Source organism: Pelecanus crispus, chromosome 2, assembly GCF_030463565.1.
Source record: "Pelecanus crispus isolate bPelCri1 chromosome 2, bPelCri1.pri, whole genome shotgun sequence".
Lineage (NCBI taxonomy): Eukaryota > Metazoa > Chordata > Aves > Pelecaniformes > Pelecanidae > Pelecanus > Pelecanus crispus.
In genome coordinates this window covers 51,492,113-51,518,979 of record NC_134644.1, presented here as the reverse complement: position 1 = coordinate 51,518,979, position 26,867 = coordinate 51,492,113, and the positions used below count along the sequence as shown (strand labels likewise).

Here is a 26,867-nt window from a genome sequence, read left to right as displayed (position 1 = left end):
CTCTTCCCAGGATACCTGTCCCTGCTTCAACTTCTGCCTGATGTCCTGTAGTGTAAACTATACTTCTATGCTCTGTGTGTGAATGAATTCATATTTTTTGGTTTTGTAGGAACAGTCCTCCACAAACAATGATACCAATGTTTAAGTACTACAGCTGAAAGCTTGATGGTCAAGTTAGGCCACTAGCTTTTATATCTGAAATAAAACGCACTTCTTGTTATGCCCTCTCGATGGACAGCATGAGCAAAGTTAAAAGGAAGAAGCTGTTGTTTGTGTTGTCTCCCCATGGTACTCCAGGTCTGGAGAGTATTTGCTAAGGGGCAGAAAATATCTGCTGGAGCACTTGTGGTTTTTCCTGGTGGAATTTGCAGACCTGCTGGCATCTTGCCCTGGTTCAGGCCAGCTGGCCCATCAGCAGCACTGAGGGTGCCTGATCGTCAGGGATCCCGGGCTTCCAGGAGCCGTGCATCAGCTCTGTCTGGTGGGCGAGTTTTCCTGAAGTCAGAGATGCCGCTGCTTCTGCAGGCATTGGGCTAGTTTGCTTCTAGCACTGAGGTGCCCAGGTACACAGGCAGCAGCCCTTTCTGTATTGCACTGGCTGGTAGCTGCAGTGAACAGGGTCCTCAGGGGAACTCAGGTCTAGTGGTTGTAAAAGCAAAAGGGAGCAAAAGAGAAGAACAGGCAAGCCTGAGGCTAAAAGGGAGAAGTGGTGCACCTGAGACCAAGGGAGAACAAGCATCATCACTTTGGTACAAAGGCAACTTTATCTGAAACAGGAAAGTCATCTTAAAATGCTCCACTGTTCATGTTGCCTATCTTGTTCCTAAGTTGAAGATTAGTGTTAACTGCTAGTGAAGACTTTTTAAAGGGATGTTCTTACAGTAAAAAGAAGGTGCTGTGCTAAATGATAAAGAATTCATTAGATCTTGTTGTACTGAAAGCTCTAAGGATAGCCATCACTCTTATTTCTGGGTTACTGATATTACTATAAAGAGTAATAATAGTCATGTACCTCTATTGCTGGTCTAAGTGCTTTTCGAAGTAGCTGCTGCCGCCCAACATAGATTTCAGCACGTTTTCTGGAGAAAGTCCCTCTCTGGGACTTGCATTACTGGCAGCCTTTGGAATTTGTGATTTGGTGATCACTTTTCCCTTCCTATGCAACAGCTTTTTGTGCATTATTACTCATCAAAGACTCCAATAAAAGTCTAAGTGAATTTTACACCTATGGCAGTATCTTCTCACAGCTACCGAGGCAGGGGAATATCATGCAGTTCCAGTAATCCAGTTCTGATCATAATAACACCAAGATAAATTTGAAATAGTGTCAGTGCTAACAAAGATGTTCATGTAGAATAAAGAGGATAAACCTATATGTAACTTTTTTTATTGGAGCATGTCTTCATCCTGACATTCTATGGTACTTTCTAATAAAGAAAAGTACCTGCTCATTTTGGACATAAATCCTAAGGATTCTAGAAACCAGCTATATCCAAAAATAAAACTGACCCATCTACTTCAGCTAGCCAAGCTTTGTGAATAGCAAGACATGAACAAATTTGGTATTGGAAATATTTTAAAGGACAACGACTATATCAGAAGATTTTAAAGACATGATTTTTCTTCTATGGAAATCTTGTAGGTTCATTTCTGAATGCCTCTTGTCTCTTACAGAGCAGAGGTTTATACCTGTTGTAAGAAGCATCTTCAGAACAAATGCTTTGAAATTTTCTTCAGTAGTGCAGTCATCCTACTTCAAATTAAATATTTCATTTTTGCCTATAAATAACTTCCATAAACTGGCAAATTCTTAAATTCTGATAGCAATGAAAATGTAGTAAGTGGAGTAGAGAAAAAGTTGTCTGTTATACTCCTCTACAAAATTTTGCTTACTCCTTTCATTTTTCCTATATCTGAAACCAAATTAGTCTGAAAAAGCATTCTAGGGCTAACTCAAATATGTGAGATGTAGGTGCGTGCAGTCTTGTGGTCGTGTTTCTTAATCCTAAGGTACATGTTAAGTATAAACCCCTTCAATATTCTCTCTTACATATATTTGCAGTCTTTTAGTGTCTGGGGCAGAGGGCTGTCTGTAACACAGAACATTTCTAGTTTTACATACCGTATATTTATGCCTCATTAACCTTCCTTGGGCCTGCATATAAAAAAGAATCCTAGTTTGTATCTTAAGGTCTAGCCACTGTACCTTGGTTTATCTATTAATTATTGAAAGCACAAGTGCCTGACAAATTATACAAGGGAGTCAGCTGATAATTTAGAAATTAATTTCAGAAGCTGCTGATACAAACCACTTCTTATCAAGTATCATGAAATAATAATGGTCCTAATGCTATTCTGAACTGTCTGGCTGAACTTTGACATAAAGCATGGAAATGATATTTAACAAACTGAGGCAATCATTAGTCTATCTGTCTCTGCGATACTCCTCTCTGACTTCTTGTTTAACTAAATAGATACGCATATTGTTTCCCACAATAGTTCTCTTCCTGCAAGTATTCATAGGGTATGTATATATAAAGAGCTTCTCAAAGATGCTAATTCTACGTAACCTTCTGAAATACCTTCATCCACATAAATCTGCAGGTTGTATAATGTTTCAAACATGTTACAGTTGGCAGATTCAGTGCTGTACCAAGTGCAGTCCATCCACCTTTCTTTCAAAAGGACGAGGAAGAAGTTTCAGCAGCTTTTTACCCTTTCAACTTTCCTGACCATTTTAACTTGGCGCACTGTTGGACTACACTTACATAAAATCTATTTTGTTCTTTGCTACCTGCACTAGATTTTTTTTTTTCCCCTGCATTTCTCAAGATCACTACCAACACGCTGACAGTGGGGGGCATTCTGTTCCAGCAGGCACGTCAGGCAGTCTGATGTGGGCAGTGGGTGGCTGGTTTCCTTGGCCACCACCGTCCGTTAACTCTCATGCAATCATACTAAGTGCCAACAGCAAGCTGTCGGTTATTGTCCAAGACCTTAAGCCTTCGGTGGAACAATTTGGGTGGGTCTTTAAGTAGAGGAAACTTTCTGGAATCAGGTAACTTTTGCATTTTTAAATTTGCTTTGAAATTTGATAGGTAAGGGGAGCATCAGTAAATGCGAAGCGAGAGCCAGGCAGACATAGAAGAATCAGCTGCTGAAGCCAAGGTGGGAGGCGGCATTTAATTATACTAGGGCTTGCTAGGCTTGGGTGTTGGTGGGCTAAAGTGTTGATGTGAATTTGGCATAGTGGGTGTAAAACACAGAAATAAGGCTTCAAATGGGGATTTTGCTTTGAGGGAGGATTTGGGATTTTTGGACATCCCTTTCTGAGCTGAACTGCAAAAGAATTAGATCAAGGATGGTGAGGGGATGAAGGAAGAAGTGGAGCACAGGTGAACCCAAACCTCTTTTCTAGCCCCTCTAACACTTTGTCTCTAGAAGCTGTATTACACTTTTACCACAATACCTGCCCATGAGTAAGAGCGTGTTAGTCTCGCTGTCAGGACTGGAACTAGGTCCAGGTGGAAGCATCAACCATTATAAGTCGAGCCTTTAAGGAAATCCCAAGAGGTGCAGAAAATAATGCAGATCATTCAGAGTGGGTTTTTTCACCCCTTGAGTCAGACTTTCGGATCTTGTTTGTATAGTGAACCCATTTTCTTCGTTATCGCCCAAACAAAGCTAAGGTTTTCACGTAGTACCAGAGCTTTTAGAACAGGCACATAGAGGCATGCAAAATTTCCAAAGACTTAGGTGATTGTTAGTGACACTTGCTGTGTTTTCTCCCTAGGGGAAGGGTTGTTTGTTATTTTCCCATCTTTTGCAGTAGCTCTAATACATCGCAGTAGCTTGTGGTGACACTGACAAATAGTAAAAATGTACAGCTTGGTTTGCCCTATCTTTTAGAGCAGGGTTGCACAACAAGCAAAAGCAAGCCAGTTTGGGTTGAATCTACCACTCTTCCCTGTGTTTATACCTCCAGTACTGCCTTGTGTCCTCTATCTTCTACCCACCATAAGACCACAACTCTTGCTGCGTTTGCAACCTGTTTGGCTGGCAGGTTCAGCAAGAGCTGTTGAGCATATTGGACTCAAGTCTAGACTTGATGGCCAAAATGGGCAGCCTACCTGTTTAGACAGACCATCTGATCACTGCCTAGTTTCTGTACACTGGCCAGCCACTGCCTGTCACCTGCTGGGCATGCCAAAAATCTGGGAACTAGCCCAAGAGGTGCAGCTGCAGTGGCCAGCGGATGCACTAGCCTGTGCCTGGCTGAAGTGCTACCATGTTCTGCTCAGGCTATTGCCCTAACAGGAATATTAGGAGAGGGTGAAGGGAAAAGTTATGAGGAAAGAGAGAAACTCTGTACTGAGTAATTGTATAGTCTCTCTAATTGCTCAAGATTTGTGAGTATTCTGTATCTAATCCTACTGCGATCATGTAAATTTCAATGTTTCAATATAAATATCATGCCCCTTGGGAAGTCTTTCTTCCTGAAAGAGATACAAATGACTTAGCAGCCAAATATTCATGCCTAACTGTCCTGAGTTAATGTTTCAAAATCAAATGTCATCTCTCACTAGGAATTTACAGTATTTTCAAAATACAAACTTGAACAGTTACTATAAAGAGCATAATTAAACTTCTTATTACTTGTGCATTCTCTGTGGTTTTTAATGTGTCATCAGTGCCATGTGAGCACTCTCACGGCTGTTTGTGACATTTCAACGGCAATTCTCACCAAAGCCATTGCAAGTTTTTGCCCCACCCTCCTTTTCTTTTAAAGGCAGCTATTTAAGATAGACCTGCTTTTGTTGAGAAAGAAAGGATGAAAAATTGCTCCAGCAGGGATGGGTGTCTCGTAGCCACCTGTGCCACTGAAGTGCTCTGTACTCAGCCAGCAACAACAGCTGTGATGGCAGCTGTCTTTACCAAAAACAAAAACCATGAGTTTTGAGAAAAGAGGAAAGGCAGTGGCAGAAGTAGGGAGAGTTGTTCTATTTGTATTTTTTTATGTGTCAGAGTAGTGTGGCATTAGACAGGGAAGACAGCAAGGAGGAAGGGTGGAAGGACGTTGGGGAAGGTGTAGATGTCGCTATTGACCATGGTGAAGATGATCAGAAACTCTTTTGGGATGGATGTTTGTACCACAGTGCTTTTTCCATCTTTCTTAGGTGCATTGATTCATACTTCTGGGATTGCCACCCCACAGCCCCATCATCTGTAAAGGGAACAGAGGTTGCAAAATGCACTTCAAAAACATCTGAAAGAAGACTTCCTTTTGCGTTATCTCCTATAAGGCACATACTACCTCTGATACATACAGGAGAGGGGAGGCTGCTTTTCCTTAATACCATGGCTCTGTAGCCATAGCTCACAAAGGGAAGGGGTACCCAGATCTTGCACCTGAAGACTCAAAGAGAGGCAGGTGCATCCATGGAGCCATGAGAGATCATGGAGCCTGCTGCTACTCCCGCAGTGAAATGCTGCCTGAGCCCAGGCAGGCAGTGCTTGGGGAAGGCCTCAGGTGAGAGTCGTAGCTGCAAGCTGAAAGTTCATTTAATTGAAGTAAAGGCCAGCTGAGGATCTTACATGACTTTGACTGTTTCTTCCCTTTCAGACAAAACGGCCGTTTGCAGGCAGTGCAAGTCCCTGCATCCAGCTATATGGCTGAAGAGAGGTGATGAGCTATCAGTTTTCTGTCTGTGAGAAAAAATAATTTCTCGAAGTAGAATCATAGGAGAATTTGGGCATAAGGGCCCAAAAGACCTGTTTGTGAAGGAAGGCTTATGGATAGTCTATAGCAAACCCTAGAAAAGATTACATCTACTGCTGTGACTTTGTGTCTAAGGATCCCTAAAAGAGGGCTGGGTACAACAGAAAAAAGTAGACAGTCACACTTCTTGTCTTTTCTTTGCTTAATCGTCACAGTCTTTTCTCTTTCGCCACTTATTTTCTTACTTTAAAAAATTAATCTGTCAAAATCTGTGGGATCCTAGGTATGTTTGGTGTAAATGCTTTGGTGGTTCGTGTCAGAGACCGTAGTAACATAAATGTGGTGGTTCGTGTGAGAGAATATAGTGGCTGTGCAAGTATCTTTTATGGTTATTTAGTGTGTTGACACCACCAGTTTGTTTCATTTGTTACTAGAAAAAAAGGTGAAAAACCTAGAATATAAGTTTTTTTTAGAGGAGCAAACTGAATATCCTGAAACTTGGTGAGCTTGGATTTGATCTATGTTTTAAGCCACATTGCATAGCTGGCTTATGTATGGTAGTGTTCTCCAGTGCTTTTTGGGACTAAATAATTTGGAGATACCAAACAGTTGAAACATAAAGTATAAGAGATAGTAAGAAACATTAAAACCCTGTGTGTTCCTTGACATCTGGTTTCAGCTGCTAGGCTGCATGTTGGAGTCCACCCAGGAAATCACAAGTGACATTTACATGGAAAGGAGAGAAAGTATTTACCCAACCGGAGTCAAATATAATGTGTAGCTACTCACACCCATGGCTGGTTTTGAAGAAACAGCTGGATGCAGCCTATGTTCAGCTACATTAAAAAAAAATGATAATGAAAGAGTGTGTGTCCTGCTATAGTAACTGGCACTGTGCACTCAATTTTTTATTTCTCTTTTCTTCTTACTCTATTCCCAAATTGCTAATTAGAGTCAACAAATTGGCTGTAGAATACAACAAGACATCATGCAGTCTGCCAAAAGAAGTGGCTGGCATCCATACAAGTTGGGTTATGATGTGTTTGAAGACTTAAATGTTGAAAAAAGTTTGCAGTAGTCTCTTCATCCTTCCTGTCCTCCTACTGAAGTGACTCAATTCCAAAGGCAGCAACATATTGCTCCCTTGCTCTCTGAGGTTTGGTTAACAGAAATGAGCGTCTCCATGAAAAAACATGGTTCTCTACCAATTAAGATTCATCGTTGTGCTAAGTAACCAATAAGCGTGGACCCCAAGTGATGGGTAATTTTGACATAACCCAGCTGAAGTGTTGTGATAATGGTGGCAGTAGATTGGCTTGGCAAGGAGAGGAGTCTTGAATGCAAGACTTCTGTAGCTCCAAAGCAGCGTACATGGACCTACTACAGTCCTGTGGTTCTGTACAACAAATGCTTGTGTGTTGTGCTGTGTGGCTGTATGCTCCCTCCCTGTGCCTTGTAGCATAGATATGGGTATCTGAAAAAGTTAGACTGTTTAGAGTGAGGGTAGATATTTCAAGCCCTTTCTGTACTGTATGGCCCAATATGACGGTGTCTGTACCATCATTTGCTTTTTCTTAGTGGCCTTTCTATCCTAATATCCCCATGTATTGACCAATGGCTTACAGTGGCTGATTTGTTCCGAATTTGCATATTAATATGAAGGTTAAATCAGAGCCCTGATGTTAATTTTCTGAGTATGTTTTTACTTGTATAGTGGAGGATGCATTTGGCTGTCAAGCATATGCAGCAATTTGTGCATGTATTATTTTCTAATAGGATCAAAGACTGTTATAAAAGCTTTTACTGAAAATAACATGCTACAGGTGGATTCAGAGGTGACACTGGATCTGAAAGTGGTATCAGGGTAGGAAGCAGTTCCTTTTTCTTCTGCAATCTCCTACTTTGTGGAGCTTTCCCGTTAGTCTAGGTTTCAATAGCTTTCAATAGGCCCAAACTTGGATTGATGGTCTTGTTTATGAAACACAGGGAATATAACTAAAAGCATTCAGCTAGGCTGACCTGACTCCTGCTGCTATGATGTCTCCATAAATGTGGAGCATTTTTGATCATAGTGGGCAAAAATACTTCTAAAAAGATGTTGCCCTGTTGCTAATTGCGCTCTTGAGCAATGATGGTCTTTTCTGAATGAGGCAGTCTGAGAAACTGGAGAAGCCCATAGGTGTGGGCATGTAGGTTTCTGTGTTATCCCAAATCCTCTGAGAATAAAGCCAGTGTTTGGGCCTCAGGGAGTGCAGGCTTGCATAAAGGGGTTTGTATAGCAGGAGTTGGCTGAGATATAGGATGTGTTTGTGGCTCATTGGCTGTAAAATGTGATGTCTTATTTCTGATACATTTCTGAGCAAAGCAGTGTAGCTGTTGTAGTAGAAGCAGTGCTAAAATAGACGTAATGCAGATGATCGCTTTTCAAGATTTGCATCTGTTGTCATGTAGTCAGCCCTTTATAATTCTTGCTGTATATCTCAACAAAACAATCTGCAAAATCCTTGGCTACAGGCTGTTTACAAGTTCAGATATGCTGCTTGTCTAGTGGATTTGGAAGAGGGTTGCATGCATTGTCATGCTGCCTTATTCGACCCTTTGATCTCGCTCACGGTTCTTCATTTGTAAAGATTTTTGAGAGTGCTGGTTTCCTTTTCTCTTCAACACAAGTATTTAATCTAAAACACTTAATTTGAACAAATTGCAGATGTGAAAACAGAGCTTTAAGACAAATGTTGAATGCCTCAGAGGGGAGAGGGGTCAGCTTGAGTCAAAAACACAGGCTTTAGAGTCAAGATATCTGAATTCCTTTCTCAACATGCTAGATTTCCAAAGTACCTGGAAGCAAGTCTTTTGGTGCCTCCGTTTTTCACCTGTGAAATGGATATTTGGCCATTTCTTTTATTTACTTGCTGAGATTTTAGTCGGCTTCCTTTCAAAGATTTTAATTGCTTTAGGACAGTGGCATTATTGTCAATGAGCTAATAGGTTTTAAATAACTGTGATATATGGTATATACTTACTGATTGGAAAGAATAGTAAAAATCCATATAAAAATGAAGCACGAAATAGGATATATGTAAAATAGTTTTATTAGCTTCTTCGCCTACCATAGAATTATGGCACTTTGTCCCTTAAAAAGTTAATCTGACAAAAAATTAGGAGTTGGATCATAGATTGTATCACAGGAATTGGTAGTTGGCTCTGATCTGAAAAATACTTATGTTACTATTTATTAAAGAAGTTCTTGTTTTTAACTCTGATCCTAGACTTCTGGAAAATCTTTTTTCACCACCTGTGTTTTTATTTTAGGTATACTCAATAAATAATCCCATAGTTGCAGTTTGCAGAGTATTTAATATTATCATCTCAGGTTGTCTTATTTAACTAATACTGTAGATGGATTAGATGTATAAAACCCAAATATTTTAAAGCAGCAGTACTAACCTGTCATTATTCAGGGTATGATTCATCCTAGGAGTCAAATGTCCACGAATGTAGATCCTTTTATTATTTTTCTTAATATGCTGAAAGTAAGTTGATACTGTTAATGCTTTATATTGGTACAACCTCTTATTTTGAGGGGCTGGGAGAGAAGAATGATTTTTTTTTTTCCCATCCTGAAACTGAAGTCAGATTTTTTCCCTCCGATTTTTGTTTGGCTTTGCTCCTTCCCTGGTGTTTCTGCTCCTGGGGTCTCTACTCCTTTTAAAAAATGAACTTCTGAAGAAAATGAGAAGGAGTATTTTTTTAATGAAAGTTCATCATAGCTAAAAGAAAAGTTGAGGGTAAACACCCTTCAGTAGTCAGTATACATTTTTTTTTTGTTTGTTTCATATCAAGAAGAGGTAATTGTTTTTATCATTCCACTTCCCATTACACAATTACCAGATTTAATGTATCTGTCTGACTCCATATAGACTACTCTGTCTTCTTGGAGACTGATCTGTTCTGTGTCTCAATTGCATGATTCTTTTAATGTTTCTCTGGGTCTGAAATAATTTCTAACTTATTTTGGTTGAAAATATGTTTGCACTATCCATAACACCATCCTTAAAAAATGGGCATTTTCCCATGGTTATGTATGTAATGGAAATAAGTTTAGCACCTGCACTGTCTTTGTAACGGGGCAAATACAGAATTGCATAGGCTATGTGATAATATTTTCGCATTATATGTAATAGGCTTTTTCATATCCCTGGATCTGCTGGACAAGGACTGGTGATTTCTTGTAGACTGACCTCCTAGAAGAAGGTCAGTACGTTAATGGAGCAGCACAGAGACACTGAGGACATTCTTAATACGCTGCCTTCTACTGCCTGCCTGCCCCAATACTCTCCAAATTTGTCTTCAGCAATGCGAGCAAATCTTTTATCTCTCCTTCATGCTTTCCTAAGGAAAATGAAGAACAGAGGAAAAGAGAATGGCAAGAAAAGGGGGCAGGAGCAGCATGAGAGTTACCTACAGCCCTCTGACAACAGTCCTGTGTACGTGCAGAGAGAAGGAACATTTTAATTTGTTCTTTAAGGCATCCACCTTAGATGCACAGGATAGATAGACACCCCCACCCTCCATCTGTCTCCGATCCACTCAGGCTCAGTAGCCGTTTGGCAGCCTGCACTGTGAGCCGTGTTAGCAGCCAGCAGTTCACAGTACAACCAGCCTGCTCAGCTGGGAGTCCTAGTAGCTGGGATTGCTTCCCGCAAATGTCGTCAAGTTTCTCTTCTTTATGGGAGGTGTTCTGCTTGAGAAGAGACCTACATTCCCTCCGCTTCGGTGAGAAGTGAGAGTAAACGATGTCTCAGAAATGACAAATAGCTTGTGTTGGCCCTGTCTCTCCCTGTGATCGCCGCACACAGAAGGGATGTCTGAGTAAAGATGCCTCCTGTTACTGCAATGGGACCTGCTCTGCCACTGTCAGGTGAAACTACAAGAGTGTATGCAGCGGGTCTGCATTAAATCCCTTTATTCCCTTAGGGCCTAAGCAGCACAGTTGGAGAAATGTTAGATAGAACCTGATTTCCTTATTCTTAAAAAATTGCCTCTGTGGGTTTGCCTTAACCAAACATAAAAAGCTGTGGTAGTGACAGCTCATGCAATTAAAGCAGGAAGAGACACCTCAGTCAAGTAACATCCATCCTTTGGCTACTATATTTTCATCCCAGTCTAATGGGAACTCAAAAATCCTCAGCATGCGTTTCTTCTGTCAGTGAAGTAGCGGCTCTTCTCGAATGAGCATTGTGGACGTAGCTGAGAAGGGCTGTGATGTTTGCACTCCACTCGCTGCCAGCAGTTGCAAGCCAGCACTGAGGATCTCAAAGACCCATTGCACACTGTCATCTCTGTGTGCATGACCAGGTAGCTTTGCAGCTCTCCCTGTTTTCATCTCTCCTGTTCATACACAGTTTCTTCTAGTTCTTTCCATTTTTCTTGATTGCTCTTGGTCAAACTTGCTGATATCACACACATGCATCTTATCACAACTGGGTGGCACTACAAGGATACCCCCTCCCTTGTGCAGATGAGAATAAGCTTGCCCTGGAGAAGACAGGAGGATTGAGTGGTTTTGAAGCTTTCTGTTTGTTAGAGAAGTGAATCCTCCTCTGGACAGCAGATCAATTTTACCTAAGAGCTCTGCACAGGACTGGTTTTGAGAAACAACTGTATTTCTCTGGCAGTCTGGCTAATCTGTGCTTGCAGGACTGTTTGGTTTTTATTATTGTGATACAAGTATTTACAAAAATAGAGTTGTGGGTTTTTTTCTATTTTTCATTATTCAAATAGCTGAAAATCCATATGAAAAGTACATTTGTGTGTGTGCCCAGATGTAGAGCCCCCGTTAGTGAGGCCAGCTGGGATTAAAGTCTCATTTGTATAATTTGTAAAGGCTTTGGAATTTTTCCTACGGTTTTCAGCCATAAGCTGGAATTTAGCTTTTGTCAGACTGCTGGACAGCTTGTACAATAAAGCTTCCAACTAAAAATATTTCCTGTGCAACAGGGAAAAACCCACCAGGCAAAAAATGTGCATTTTAAATGCAGTGCCTATAAAAGTGGTTTGAAAAAACAAATTATGAAAAAAAGGAGGGAAAAAAAAGCATGCCCTATGTGTTTTAAAGGCTTAATCAAAGAGAGCTCCGCTCACAAGTAGTACAACATACAGAACACTCGTTTTCTGCAAAAGCAGAAATAGAATGGTAAGGAACTTAGGAGGCTCGCTTGCACACAGCAGCAGAGGGTAATGTTGCACAGCATCAGATACCCCCACCCAGTCCTTATTTGCCCTTGGTCCGTGCTGGGAAGAGCTGCTGAGGTGCAGTGGTTGACTGAGCCAACCTTCTGGGGCTGGCCAGCTATTCCCCATCTAGCCCATTTTGCACTGTAATTCAAAGCAGTCTTGCTTTAACTGCGGGATAAATGTCCAAACCATGTCCGGGTAGTTTGCTGTCTGGGGAGTACAGCATCACTCTGTCTCACTCCTCCTCCTACCATGACGGGTGGGTGGGTGGCAAGGAAATACTTTCCTTACACCTCCCAGCTAGGGATGCATGGGACTTGGATTTGGAGGTGTCATACTTCTGCTAGATAACACTTCGGTGCCTCCGGCTGAACAACGTGTTTCTTAAGCTGTTCTGTGGCTTGTGGAGTCGCAAAGCTACAAATACGTGTCATCTCAGAAAGGGGGTGGTGGAGTTGCTGTGTGCACGGCTCCCAGAAGAAAGCGGTGCAGCCTAGTTTAGCAGAAGTTGGGCTTACAGGGTGAGATAACCAGTATGAAAGATGGGAACTGAAGTCGCATCTCTTCGCTCCCCAGCAAAGTTTTAAGGGTTTTGGCTTGTTTGAATTCCTTTTTCTTTTTTTTTTTCCCGTTCTTTTTTTAAATAATCTTGAAATGAGCCCAACTTTCTCTTTGATTGTACGTGGTGATGATTCTTCTCATCTTTACTGGCATTTTGCAGCTGTTTGTTCACAGCTTTCTCCCGATAGAAGAACAGAAAGAGACCTTAAAGCAGAGGATTGTTGTCTTTTTGACGTTCTTGAGCTTTATATTAAAAGCCTTGCGTATTTTTCTAATCAGGATTACAGAATTAATTTGCATGGTTTATCCTCTGGTATTTTTTTCTGATGTAGCAGAGTTTGTATCTCTTTTGTGAAATTTTTATGCTTCATCAACCTCACTTTTTTTTGTTGTTCAGCTGTTTTTCAAGAATCTGTGGATTAAAAATGAAGTTTCCAGAAAGAAAAGCCTTCACTTAGGTAATTTGAATAACTGATCAAAGTGGCTTTATGTTCTGTTGTTTCATTTGGTATCTGCTGTGGTAATGGAAAACATTTCTCATGTGGGTGAACAGTGCATTTATTCATAGCCATTTATGTTCAGTTGTATTTTGACTGCAAATACTTTTGTTTCATTAACAGGAACGCAAAGTTCAATGACCAAATGTTCCTGAGAGTGTTTTGATGTTGCTCTCTGCATTCTGAAGTTTATTTACATGAGGTTTCTATATGAATTTTCCTTCGCTTCAGTGGGTAGGTGCAAAGGATAAACTCGTAGTAATAGCACAGCAGGAAATGAATGCCTCTCCAATTGAGAATTTATGAATATCTCTTGCTGTTGTTGTTTCTTAAGAAAAACAGCAGGATGTATTCATTTTGAGGTACTGTCAGTGTGGATTTTTCTTCTTTTTGCCTGTCGTCTTTCAGAAATCTGAAAAAAAAATTACATTGAGGTATTGTAGCAAGTAGAAACAAATATGACAGTAAAAGACAGTATATCCATGTTCAGTGTAGCTATAACAACTTGCTTTGATTCATGTTTATTTGTATTTTGCTTCAGCATGTTGTGTGCATGTGAGTATCATAAATTTACTGATGATACAGTATCAATTAATTCTTAACGATTTGCCTGAAAAACTGTCTAGTACCAGATGACCAGGATATGGAATTTCTTCCCTTTGGACAATACTGAGATACTGAAAATGTATTTTACTGCAAATTAAGATACAAAAAAAAAAAACCCCAAATTTTACATGAAGTGAAAATTCTGGGGAAAAAGGTATTCAGATAAAAATATTTACTTTTGCTTAAGGGGGAAAGATTTGTTTCAGTGGTGATATTTTTATTTGTGTATTTATGATTTTTACATCATAAAATAAATCCTATAGATCATATGCAAATGTCATAAACATATCCTGTGACTTAAAATATCTTCATACAAAGCACTTTAAAGTGAACATGTGGAACATTCCAGTTCGGCAATGTCCAAGTGCTCCAGCTTTTACACAGGCATTTGGATTTGGACTTGTTTTGATTTGATTTCAAATATCCAATAGCTGCTCATTTCATTTTCATCTAGGTTGACAGGTTGTATTAATCAGCTGTGTAAAGATAGGCATTTTAATGAAAGGCTTGAGGGGAAAATACTTGGCAGTGTGGTGGGGAAGTGATTTCCAGGCATTAAATGAAGCACCTAGAAGGGCTGAGAAAAGAGGGTGACAAGTTTTTGGGTTCCATTTACACCATTGAGATGAGGACTACCAACCATTTTTGGCCACTGAATGATCCACGCTGGCTGCAGTAAAGTCTGGGGCTTGTTACACACCAACCTAGAAATGAAAGCAGAAGTAAAATGGAGAGAGATGGGCTTTTTGTGCAGGTGGGGTAGAATTGGTACAGATAGGACCATAAGGTGAATGACAGGCTTCATGATTGTCTTATCCGAGAGAGTTATTTTCTGGTTGATAAGAAGGTGTAACAGCTGAGTGTCTAGATTTCTCACACAAAAGTGACATTTTAGCCCATTGGTATATCTGCCCGCTAGCAAGGAGATATACTGTAAACCTCATTTCTGAAAGTGGCATCCATGAAATTCTCGGTTTAAAGAAAAGGTGGAGTGAAATACCGTTGACTTAGCTCGACAGGCTCTTTTTGAAGAGTTGGCAGTTTCTATGCTGCGAGTCTCAGCAAGACTTTGACAGATGTGTGACTCACAGCATTGTGTTGCCCATATTCAATATCACCATGGCGTATCTGGTGCTTTTGGTGAGATCTCATCTACAGGGTCTGCGCTGTGCTAAGTTGTATCCCAACAGTTACATCTGGCTTTCTTGAAAGAGTACTGGTAAGCCCTCAAATTACCAGCTCTGGGATCTGTATTTAAACAAAGATATAGACTACCTGAGTCTTTTTTTCCTTGCCCCAGAAAAAAAACAGTGGAAATGATCAGATGGCTAGAAAACATGATCTGGGATGAAACAGGATTATTTAGCCTTTAAAAAAAAAGCAAAAGGAAAAGAGGAAACTTCTTAAACTGTCTTGTTTAAATAGAAACAAGGGCAATTCAGCTTAAATGTTAAGAAAACCTTTCAACATCAGGATAGGAAAACACCGGAGTGGATGGCCGGGGGAGCTCTGCGGCATCGGCCATCACAAGAACAGGCTGGCTGTATATCTGCTGGGGGTCATCTAGGTATTGCTCATCATGTGTGGGGGCAAGGGGAGCACCTATGTGATCCCATTTTTTTCATGGCCTAAGGATCTGCCAAAGTGGCTTGAAGCAGCAGTAACTTGTACTGCAATCTCCCCTGCAATGCAGCCTTTTGAACTTTTAGGTTCCAGAAGTCAGCTCTGCATAAATAAGCATCAGTCAACTGAGGCTCACCTCACAAAGCAAAAATGGAGAAAGAATATTCACTAATGGCTGTAAGACATGGCAAACATCCTTATAAATATGTTGTTATGGCAAAAGCTTATTAGCTCTTGCTGAGATACTGTCAGGAGCTGTATTGGATAAGGCTGCTCACAACTTTTACTGCTGGTAGATGCCTGAAGAGAGGTCCTGCCCCTTCTTAGGTCATTGCTTTAACTGCTGTTAACTCTCTGCAGTTGTGATTTCACCCCTGGTGTTTACAGTCAGCTAAATTACAGTGGAGCACTGGGTTTGAAAACCCTCTTCTTTTTAAAAATTTACTTTTATAACTGCTGCAAAATCCATATTTTCACTTGAGTTACCCTAAAACACAACATGTTTCCTGGGGGCAGCGGGTTGGGTTAATATGCCAAATATGCATTCATTCGTGAGCCAGGGGTTCCTGACATACAGCCTCACAGGGAAAATACAGGGCAAAATAGCTCAGTTAAATGCTGACATGTTCCACTCTTATGTGTGTTTTCCTACTGGAGGGTCAAACCATAACTCCAGTTATACCCACTATTGTCTCAGAGTTTTCCTCACCTGCTGCAGGACACATTCTCTGTGGGGAACAGACCTGACAATGATGCTCACCAAACTCACTCATAGCCTTCATTCACAAACCAGAATGAAGGCTTTGTGCCCAGGTCAAGCCAGAAAACTTTTTTAGCCTGACCATTTTCATATGAGAAGATTAACTCGGGATGATGTGCAAAAACCACTGAACCTGACCTACGTCCAGCCACCATTTGTTCAAATCTTATCCTTTGTAGAAATCTTAAAAGGGATGTGTCTTGTTGCAGTAAGCCTCTGTCCTGGTTTTGGCTGGGATAGAGTTAATTTTATTCCTAGTAGATGGTATAGTGCTGTGGTTTGGATTTAGTATGAGAAGAATGCTGATAACACACTGATGTTTTAGTTGTTGCTAAGTACTGCTTATGCTAGTCAAGGACTTTTCAGCTTCCCATACTCTGCCAGGTGCACAAGAAACTGGGAGGGGGCACAGCCAGAACAGTTGATCCAAACTGACCAAAGGGCTATTCCATACCATATGACATCATGCTCAGTATATAAACTGGGAGGGGTTGGCCGGGGAGCAGCGATCGCTGCTCGGGAACTGTCTGGGTATCGGTCAGCGGGTGGTGAGCAACTGCATTGTGCATCACTTGCTTTATATATTATTATTACTATTATTATTCTATTGTTATTATTATCATTACTATTTTACTTTCTTTCAACTATTAAACTGTTCTTATCTCAACCCAGGAGTGTTTCTCACTCTTACTCCTCTGATTCTCTCCCTCATCCCACTGGGGCAGGGGGAGTGAGCGAGCAGCTGCGTGGTGCTTAGTTGCTGGCTGGGGCTAAACCACGACAGCCTCTGTCAAAGGAACCTCTATAATTCTGGGATATGTAACTGGAAGACAATAAAATTCAGAGAAGACCCAAATAGCTTCATAGGAAAAGTATGTTAAGTGTGCAGATGACTGCCAAAAAGGAAGGAGGATGTGATGGAGGATTATGCACATAGTGCTGGGTAAGTGAAAATCTATTGTTAGATGGCAGCATGGGTGGGTATAAATGGCAAAAGGGTATAAATCTGAACCAAAGGTAGTATGTCAGGTCTGGCATTTCTCAGGGAGAGTCTGAGGGTGTAAATTCTCTGACTGGGTTACAGGAGCCATCAGTGGTACATCAGCCGAGTTTACAGGTGTGTTCACCTCAGGTCTAGACCTCTTGTGTTTCATGGGCTTGACTTTGGCTCAACTTGTTGGTTCTGGAAGATCCCAATATACCACTGAGCAGACCCGATCCATACCCACCAAGTTATTTGTCACTGCATTATGGCCAATGTTTAATCATTCCATGTAATGTCTGTCCGCAAATGTATGCAAATGTTTATTTGCAGTCTAGATGTGATCTCCAAGGAATGTTGCTTTGCTGGTATAGGGGTGTCGTGGTTTAGCCCCAGCCAGCAACTAAGCACCACGCAGCCGCTCGCTCACTCCCCCTACCCCGATGGGATGGGGGAGAGAATCAGAGAAGTGAGAGTGAGAAACACTCCTGGGTTGAGATAAGAACAATTTAATAATTGAAATAAAGTAAAATAGTAATGATAATGATAACAATATAATAATGATAATAACAATAATAATATACAAAGCAAGTGATGCACAATGCAGTTGCTCACCACCCACCGACCGATACCCAGACAGTTCCCGAGCAGCGATCACTGCTCCCTGGCCAACCCCTCCCAGTTTCTATACTGAGCATGACATCATATGGTATGGAATAGCCCTTTGGTCAGTTTGGATCAACTGTTCTGGCTGTGCCCCCTCCCAGTTTCTTGTGCACCTGGCAGAGCATGGGAAGCTGAAAAGTCCTGGACTAGCATAAGCAGTACTTAGCAACAACTAAAAACATGCGTGTTATCAACATTCTTCTCCTACTAAATCCAAAACACAGCACTATGCCTGCTCCTAGGAAGAAAATTAACTCTATCGCAGCCAAAACCAGGACAAGGGGTTACAAATTGCAACTGATCTTTCTTTTTTCTTTATTTCTTTTTTTCAATAAAGCATCAGTTAGTCTGTTATTTTCTTGAGAGGGACACCTGTACCTTCTCCATTCTTGTTTTCAAAAAGGCTGAGGCAGATGTTTTACTCCTGATTTCTTACATACATATACTTTCTAATAATTAAATTATATGTTTAAAGATCAACAATTTCAGGGTTTATTTTAGTGTAGATTAGATAATCAAGCTACCACTGGGAGCGTGGGTCACAAATGCATCTGTAGCTTGTAGCTGTGGACTCTATCATCAGAGAGCTTTGAGGAGGCCAAAAGTACACCTAGATTTAGGTTAGGTATAGCCAAATTCATGGAAGATGAGTCTGTCAAAGAGTGTCCTTTGAGGATGGTCTGTTGTAATGTCAAACGCGGAGTCCTGAGCTGACAAGTACAGAGTGTGTCGGAGGCAGGGTCACTCCACACTTGCACCTTTCCTGTCATCTCTTCCCTAGCACATGCTGATGGCCAGAGACAGAGCAAGAGGCTAGGTGAACCTTTTATTTGAAGTAGTATGGCTCATGATCTTATTTTTATGAGCCAGTAAAATATTTTAATGGAGGGTTACAATCACTTACTGTGGCCTGCTGCATAATGCAGCAAGTGATTCTTGTGCTTTGGCACGTGCTGCAGTGAGCAATCCTTGGCATCTCCCTTTGGAAAGTCACTGAGGCTTGGTTTAAAGGGCCCAGGTGGTAGATGCTTTAATACTTCCCTCAATAATCAGGATCAGGTAAACTTGTTAGCTTTCTTCCTTTCAGAAAGTATATCTAGGTTTTCTGTATAAAACCTACTCTGTCTTCCTCCTACATCTAACTTGGCAACTGCTGGTTTCAAAGGTAAAGGAGACAGAGTAAGCAAATTTGGGGGTGGCACATACAGCTGTCTTTTGAGAAAAAAGAAATTCCTTGTTTTCCTCTGTGCTAACTTTAATTTGTTATTTCTTGTGTGTTGCTCCATGTTGGCATTTAAAGGCCAAAACTAGGGCATTGAATTTCTCAGTGAATGGCTGAGAGGATGCATATTTTTAGGAAATGCCTTATATAGTAGAATACTGTAGGTTGAGCTCTCTGAATAATTGACATACTGTAGACTGCAGTGCGATTACTGCGCCAGGTTCATTTCTCCTGGCACAGGAAAGTCATGATTTCACTGTGAGGGACATGGGGAGTTGTTTTGTTCCACTTGTGGGAAAGACAGATGATGTCTTCGCTGGGTTGGACAGTTTTCATTTTGGGGTAGATGCTTTGACTGGAGATGGTCTCTCCTCTGCTGTTACTTGGATTTTGCTGACCGCTGAGGGTAGCATTTGTTGTGCGCTGCTGTAGCCTTTCCTGTGATGCACCTGCACAGGCCAGTGTGCTGTGCTTTCACATGTCACAGTGTAATCTAGGTGCAACCCTCTGCTGTGGGCAACTGGAGGAAGAAGTTTTCTGGAGCAACGCTTCTTAAGTGATAGGTGATCCGCAGAATGCCGTTAGAGGATTTCAACTTAAAGCTTGGGAAGGAAGCGTCACAAAGAGTTAACAGTGGCCTTTTGGGCTGAATGTTTAGGAGCTGTTGTTCTTGAGGTGTGAACAACTGCCTTTCACAGGCAGGGGATATGTGCAAAAGAATCAGGGAAATATAAGTCCCATCTTGGAATGACACGAGCTTGGCCAAAGGCTGATGTACAGAAGTTCCTGTTCAGGGCTTCAGGGCGCTGAACTACCTCAAAATTTTTTTTTTTTTTTTAAAGTCTGATTTTTAGCAAACTGAGTGTTGGCAGGATATTGATGTGTACAGTGTTTGTGTGCTATAGTAATGATTCATCCTGAAGGGAATGAAGGTGAAGTTGCATTCTTGAACCTGGAAGTATGTTTGATTTCACTGAAACTGAAAGGAACGGAAATACTTTAATTCAACAATTTATGAAGAACAGTATATTACAAGCTCTAAAATATCAGCCCAGGGGAAAAAGCAAATATTGCTATTGGCAGAGAAGGAATATTTCAGGATGCTGAGTTTGAAGCAATTTTACTCTAAAACTGAGTAAATAAGAAGTGACAGGCTAAATCTTAATTGTTTCTTTGGGCACCAGGCTGAGGCCACTCAGTGCCTGAGAAATGGAAACAGGGGCCTTGAGCTTCGTATTCTGTGTGAGGCCAGCACAGGGAAAGAGAGCCCATGTCAAGGGGGCCTGTGACAGACAGTGTGCCTGAGACGGCATAATCTGGATTAGCTGGAGCTTCCCAGAGGACTGATGCATTAACATGGCGCCACTGCAGCCGGAGGGTGATGGATGTCCAGCATCTCAGGAGGGACAGGGCTTCAAGGGTGTCCATCCTACAGCACCGGTCACCTGCCTGTGGGGGAGGATCGTGGTTAAAGACAAGAATATTTAACTGCAGCATGCCTCTGCCTCCTGCCCAGCAGCGTGGCTAAGAAGGTTGGGCTTTGGAGGGGTCCTGTCCACCGGTGTCCCAGCTCTGGCGCAGCTCAGCAGGCAGGCTTCCCCTGGCTCCCAACCCCTCCATCTTTTCACTCATGCTGAGCCTCCGGGCAGTTCAAGGAGCCTTGGGAGTGCTTTGAAAGACTGAAAACTAAGCATCAATGTTGCTTTTCCACTGAAAATTTAAACTTCTAATATTTCTTCAGTTTGGTGTGGTTGCGTTGTGTTTTGGAGTCTCCCACAGAGCAGCAGTTCTGATCTGTGGATAGTCCTGTATTTCAGAGGTGGGTTTGTTTGGCTTTTTAAATTTTCATTACTTAATTTAAAAAAATTGTCACATCCACAAAAGTGAAAAGGTCCAAGAATTGTAAAGCAGCTCTCTTCCTGAGTTAAGCTAGTCAATTGCCAAATGCAGATCTCGAGTGACCTGAGGTTGGATGTTAAACTAGGACATGGGCTCAGTAGGAGAAGCACAGGGTAACTATTTCCAAAGCCTTTTTTTTTTTCTTCTTCTTTTTTTCCCCAGATAAAAAGTTATTTTCAGCAACTGTTTTATTTGGTTTCTAGTGAGCTTGATTGGTTGTTAGCTGATCATCAGTTGTCTGAGAAATTGCTGCTTAATGTCTGCATTTCAGGGCTAAGTAGTGCTGATGCCCATTCAAGAATATTAAGCAGCTGTTTAATGAAGACCTTTTTTATGATGGACATTACTTTAGTGGGTCTGCTACTGGGTCCTTTTTATTATTTCCTGTTTTACAAAGTAAGAACCATGGGGAACATCTCGCAACTAAGTTATAAAACCCTGAAAAATTGAGTTTACAATGAAAGTTGCAACCAACTCATAAGTCTGCTACTAGTAAATGCAGTGGTAATGCTGGACTAATTGGGGGGGGGTGGGAATGAGTTTAACACATTTAAAAAGAATAAATGAGTATTTGAAGAAGCACCTTTTCCTGTCAAAAGGAAGTATAAACATTATATTTCAAGCTATTACTCTGATTATTACACTATTATGTACTTAAGGGTCATAAAATCAGATTTCCAGTATCTTAACACATTGTGGACCATTGACAGAATCAGTGGGGCTGCAGAGAGGCAATAGATAGTGTCATTTAGCTTATAGCATGGTTCCCATCATTCCAGTAGAAAGATGGCAAAGGTTATGGATGAGGGGAGGGGAATCAGCCTCAAGAGGCTCAGCTGGCAGCTGGGGCACCAGGGCATGCCTCCACCTCGAGTGAACATAAGAGGCTCTAGCACGGATGGCATGAAACTCATGTCTAACATTTCACAATATATATTTATGGAGGTGAGCTCAGAAATGCGAATTGTCTGGCATAACCATTTGTACAAAGAGTTGTTGATGTGCAGGTGAAGCTTGTGGCTCTGATTTTGGAGTCAGATTGAGGGGCTAGAAGAGTTTACTGGCCTGGCTGTTGGCACAAAGCTATGGAAGGTGCGCTAAGGTAGCAGTGGAAAGCTGAAAAGGAGTCTTCAGTTTCCAATGCAAGTCAACAGCAAGGAAACTCCAAGTGATTATGTATTCACTCTGATATTTAAATAATGTAAGTTCAGATTTCCAGAAGCGCCTCCTGACTTACTGAGCTGCAGTCTAGCTTCTGTAAGTGACAAGTTGTTCTTGTGGGAGAAAACAAAGTTCATGGAAAAGATGTTGTTATAAAATGCTTCCTTGTAGTTCAGCTTGCGGTATGAGTAGAGATTAAGGTCACAAACATTAAGTTGGTACTACCTTTTGAAGAAAATTTATTGCAGAAGCTTTATGTTGACTTTAGACCAAGAAAAACCTCACAACTTTTTAGAAGAAAAAAAAATTCAAGTGGTAAATCAGTCACTAAACAGCCTCCTCTGTACTGAATAGTGAATACTTGTCATCATGCATGAGTGGTGTCTTTCACATGATCTCCTTGTAATCATCACTAATAATGAGAGGGATGGTTCATGTCCCCACTCCCCAGCACAGCTGGTTTACTTCTTTTTCTCAGAAGGCTAAAAATTGAGTATTTGGTTGCTGCAAGTGAGAAGTGTACTGAAAACTGCTTGTAAAGATTTTAATGGGCTTATCTATTGCTCTTATGGTGCTACTTGATTAAGGCAAACACATTGCTGCATTAAAAAAATGACTGGGGCTTTATAATACTTGTGCAAGTTTTAATGTTATTAAATGAAAACTGTCTGCCTAGCTTTCACGCTTTCTAATAAGGCAGAATTTTAAAATCACAGTATTCCCCTCTGCCAAAAGCACATCAAAATGTAACTCAACTCCATGGCAATATTATATAGCATAAATAATGTCCTTAGCGTTTAAGGCTATTTAGCAATAAAGACATAGCAGTCTTTACGGCATGGAAAGAGGGAGAAATGGCGTCAACCGTTCCTGCTGCTTTAAAATGCATACAACCAATATCCTTTAAGTGTGAACTTTCATTTCACAGAGAGAACTTGCATACTTTCTATTAGAGGTAATAAGGGAACTGTTTCATTTTAACAATTCAATGCTAGCACTGTCATAGTCTTTCATTATTCTGGACTCATGGACTGCTTTTGCAGAATATGGCTTTAAAATACAGGTCAACATTAAAGGATTTTGAAATAAGGCAAAAATGCTCTTATATCTGGTTTGAGTGGGTCCTTTATTTTAGTATGTATAAGAGAACTATGCTCTTCTATCCTTTCTCCCCTGGAGGAATCAGCAGGGACATTGTGACTTATTTGAAAGTTAAGAGGCTGAAAAGCTTTAGAGGAGGCATTGTAATCTGCTATAAAATGTGTGCAGGGCAGAGGCGTAGATTTGGAGTTGTTGGTAGCTCTCCAACACAGGAGAGAAGCATGAGATTATTAGATTACTCACAAAGTGTTAATCCTGCAGCAATGAGGAAATTTTTTTAAAAAATCCCAATCCTTGTGTTTACACCAGATTAGTTAGTACAAAGAGGCAAGCATCTCTTCTTTCATTGTTGCTTTGAGATGTATAATCTGTCATTTTGACTCTTCCAAAGTTCACATACGGAAAATGTTATCATTACAAATACAAAGCCTGTCTCTAAAATTGTGCGAGTTGCAAAGCAACGTCTCGCCTCATTAAAAAAATCAGTGCTGTTAGGTTTCTGTTTTTACAGAAACGGTATTGATCAGAACCAGAAAACCATGGTAATATGGGGAAAAAGATGGGGAAGCAGGCTTGCAGTGGGTCCCATCTCTCATTTTTCCCAAGTTGCCAGGTCAGCATTCATAACTGACTATCTTAACTCACACAGTTTGTCCAATGAGATAGGTGGCTTTCTGCTTTTGGTACCTTGTCACTCAGTCTGAATATTAAGAACTGGGTCTACTTGGCTTTCAAGATGACAAGTTTAGCATTTTGAGCTAGTGGTGCTGAGGTTGCTTGGTAAACGTGCTAAGGTAGTTGGTAAGGATCTTGAAAGCCCTAAAGCAATGTATTTGAGGACTCACAGTACTGTGAGTCCACCAGCGGTGACAGTGCTATCTTGCGGACAGTGTGGAGAATAATGTGTTCACTGGGCAGAAGAGCATCCTTCCTAGCCAATACCTCCTGCTAAGCTGCTTGTAACCCAGTCATGCAGACTTAGTTTTATCCATCATAATGATTGTGACTCCATGCTATTGACTGAAATCTTACACTCGCAGCACCTGTAGAAAGTCAGTGGACAAAAGCGAATCAAATTCAGCAAGCAGAAGACATAGTGTTTGTTCCTTTCTGAAGCAGTTTCCATGAGAGCAAATGGTTCCAGCCCACGAAATAAGGCAGGTTCTAAAAATGCCAAAGAATTGCAGGTTTGGGAGAAAAGTTTGCCTCTGTTCACAGATTCATCACTGTGTCAGCAGCCAAGCCCTGGTCAGCGGGTCAGGACTTGGACAGGCATCAGGACAGATTTCTTGGTGGCAGCATTACAGGAACTCAGAAATCCTGTACTTCACAGCCAGACCTAGGTATGCTTCCCATTGCTCATGCTCTATCACCAGCCACTTGTGCTTGATCAGATGTCAGTCATCTGTGCACCATGTGTAAGGACATTTTCAAAAAAAAAAAAGGATTTTTGTCCTTGTCACATATTAGTGATATTTGTAGAGTGGTGAATATTGGAACTAATCAGCCTCCAGGGAACCATAGTTAGGCTTGGGATATTACTGTGCAAACAGATAGTAAAGGGCTAATACTCTTAAATTATCTGTAAACATCTCTCCTGCATCTAATCACTGACACAGCATACAGAAAAAAATATGCTTCTCTTCCAGTATGTGTGTTTTCTTCAGTTTTTGTCTTCAGTAGAGCAACTAACGTAACTTTAAAGAGTTCACAGTTTGAATATGATAGGCTTCATTGATTTTTATTTTTAATTTCCCACTGCTGGTGTTTGCTACTAAACACTTTCCAGTGGTGACAGAGAAGTGGACTATATCATGATGTTCTGCTTTACGGGAAGTAGATATTCCTTTTTAGCAATATATTGAAACTCAGGATATCTGGAGCTGTACTAGAAGCACTTAGGTGAAACCCCAGGCTCACCGTATTTATTTGTTATCAAGTATCTCCCGAGGTTCAGTGCCAAGTAAGAACTACATTGCTAGTCTCTCAATAGGTGAGATTTTATTTGCTTATGAAATGGTGTATGTTAAACAAAAATTGTAGATTGTCACTTGCTTTTCACTTTATAAAGAAAAGTCTGGAGTCCCTGAAGGAAAATCTGAAGGTTACAGCAGGGCTTTCATCATCTTTTGCTTTTCACCCACAACCCCAGGTTTAAAAAATGGAATTAAATCATCTGAATGTCTTCAAGTCTGGAAGTGCTGAGAGTCCAGCACTCCTGATAGTAAGATCATTTCTTTAGGGGTTCATATATTGACACCAGGCACTAACCTCAGCCTTTTGGTTTCTAAAATCTTGGTGCAAAGGAACAAATGAGCTCAGATAGGGAAGCAAACACTCGGAATTAGTTCATGTTCACTAGCTCAGACTTATTTCTCCTTCCTGGAGGCTTTGGGGTAAGTCAGCTTTAATTTATAGGTGGGCCCCTAGGATCCCCCTTTCCAGTGACACCTTCGGTAGGCAATGTATGGGTTCACTGTGGGTTATCCTGCAGTAACTTGTGGTTGTGTTGCTGAGGAATATGGTGTAGGTTGTCTATCACCCACTGCTGAAGTAACAGGTGGAGCAAGAGCCCTCTGCCATGCGGAAAAGAATACAGAGCTTGACAGTATCTCATGGCTTTATAAAAGTTTATGTGCTCTGGGGACAATTCTGTAAGGGTGAATTATTGACATCAGTGATGCTTACTGTTGAAAGTAGGAAAGCAAACTGCAGTTGTGAGTCTTTCCCCCCCCAAAAAGGTTGTCTGCCGACTGTTCTTTGCTCATTCTACTTTGAAGTCCTCTGATTAGGCTTTGTCTACTCTATTGGTTTTCCCAAATAAATCAGTGATCTATTTTTATGAAAGTGTTATTTTATGTGGTGCATTAATGGGCTAATCTTCTTACATTATCTGTAAATCTGCGTAAATAAAGGCTATTTTTAAAACCTTCCTGTGCTGTTCCAAGGCTTGTTTGTATTTTTCAAAAGGCTGTAGTGTTGGCGTTATAATGTAAAAGGGCAGAGCACCTCTTCTGGTAGTAGCAAAACCAAATAAAACCTTGAGTAATGTGAAGCAGATATTTGCTTGTGAGTTACTTTTTTTTTTCCCCGCTCAGTGTACCTGACACTTGCAAAGTACAAGCAGTAAAGTAGTATTCAGAAATGAATATGTTTATGCTCTGAGGCCTAAAAGATCCTTTTTTATAAAAAAGGATGGTAAACTGTTTACGTTTGTTTATTGTAGAATCATTCCAAATCTGTAGTTTATTTTTCTGTTTTAGGCTCCTAAGGACCCAGTCTCTGGATTGGTACTATAATAATGTCAAAAGCCGGTTTAAGTGTTTTGGAAGTGCCAAAGTCCTGAAGAACTTATACAAGAAGCATAGACTGGAGAGCGGAGTTTGTCCTGATGTAACAGGTAAGAACAGCTGTGTTGATTTCTTTTTAGTTTATCTACTTTAACACACAAGCTGAGACAATGGAAATTCTGAGATTATTTCAAAAAAAGATTTTTTAAGGCTTTTTTTTTAAAAAGAAATACCTCAGTGGAGAGAAAAAAGACATGAAGTGTCTAGAGAGCTGTTTAAGAATTCAAAGAATGTTTAATCTTAATTATGCCAGTGATACAGAACAACTGTTATCTTCAGTCTGTAAAGTAAATTGCAGTTTGTATTCTAGCCCATGTTCCAAAATTTATCACAGTTCTGAGTAGTCAATGAATGAGAAAATAATTTTACATTCAACACTTGGCCTTGGAGCACATTTCCATAGTGTTTGAAGCACAATTTGGTTAACATGGGATACATTCAGTATCCAAGTTGATCAAAACTTAGATTGTCCTCACTTAAAGT

General features: G+C 40.8%; 1 protein-coding gene across 1 annotated transcript in view; it reads left to right on the top strand.

The window, feature by feature from the left end:
• MYRIP (myosin VIIA and Rab interacting protein) overlaps positions 1-26,867 on the top strand; it is a 225,131-nt gene that overhangs the window by 144,935 nt on the left and 53,329 nt on the right. The window contains 1 exon segment of the mRNA XM_075705727.1: positions 26,298-26,434. Within this exon segment, the coding sequence (XP_075561842.1) occupies positions 26,298-26,434 (137 nt within the window).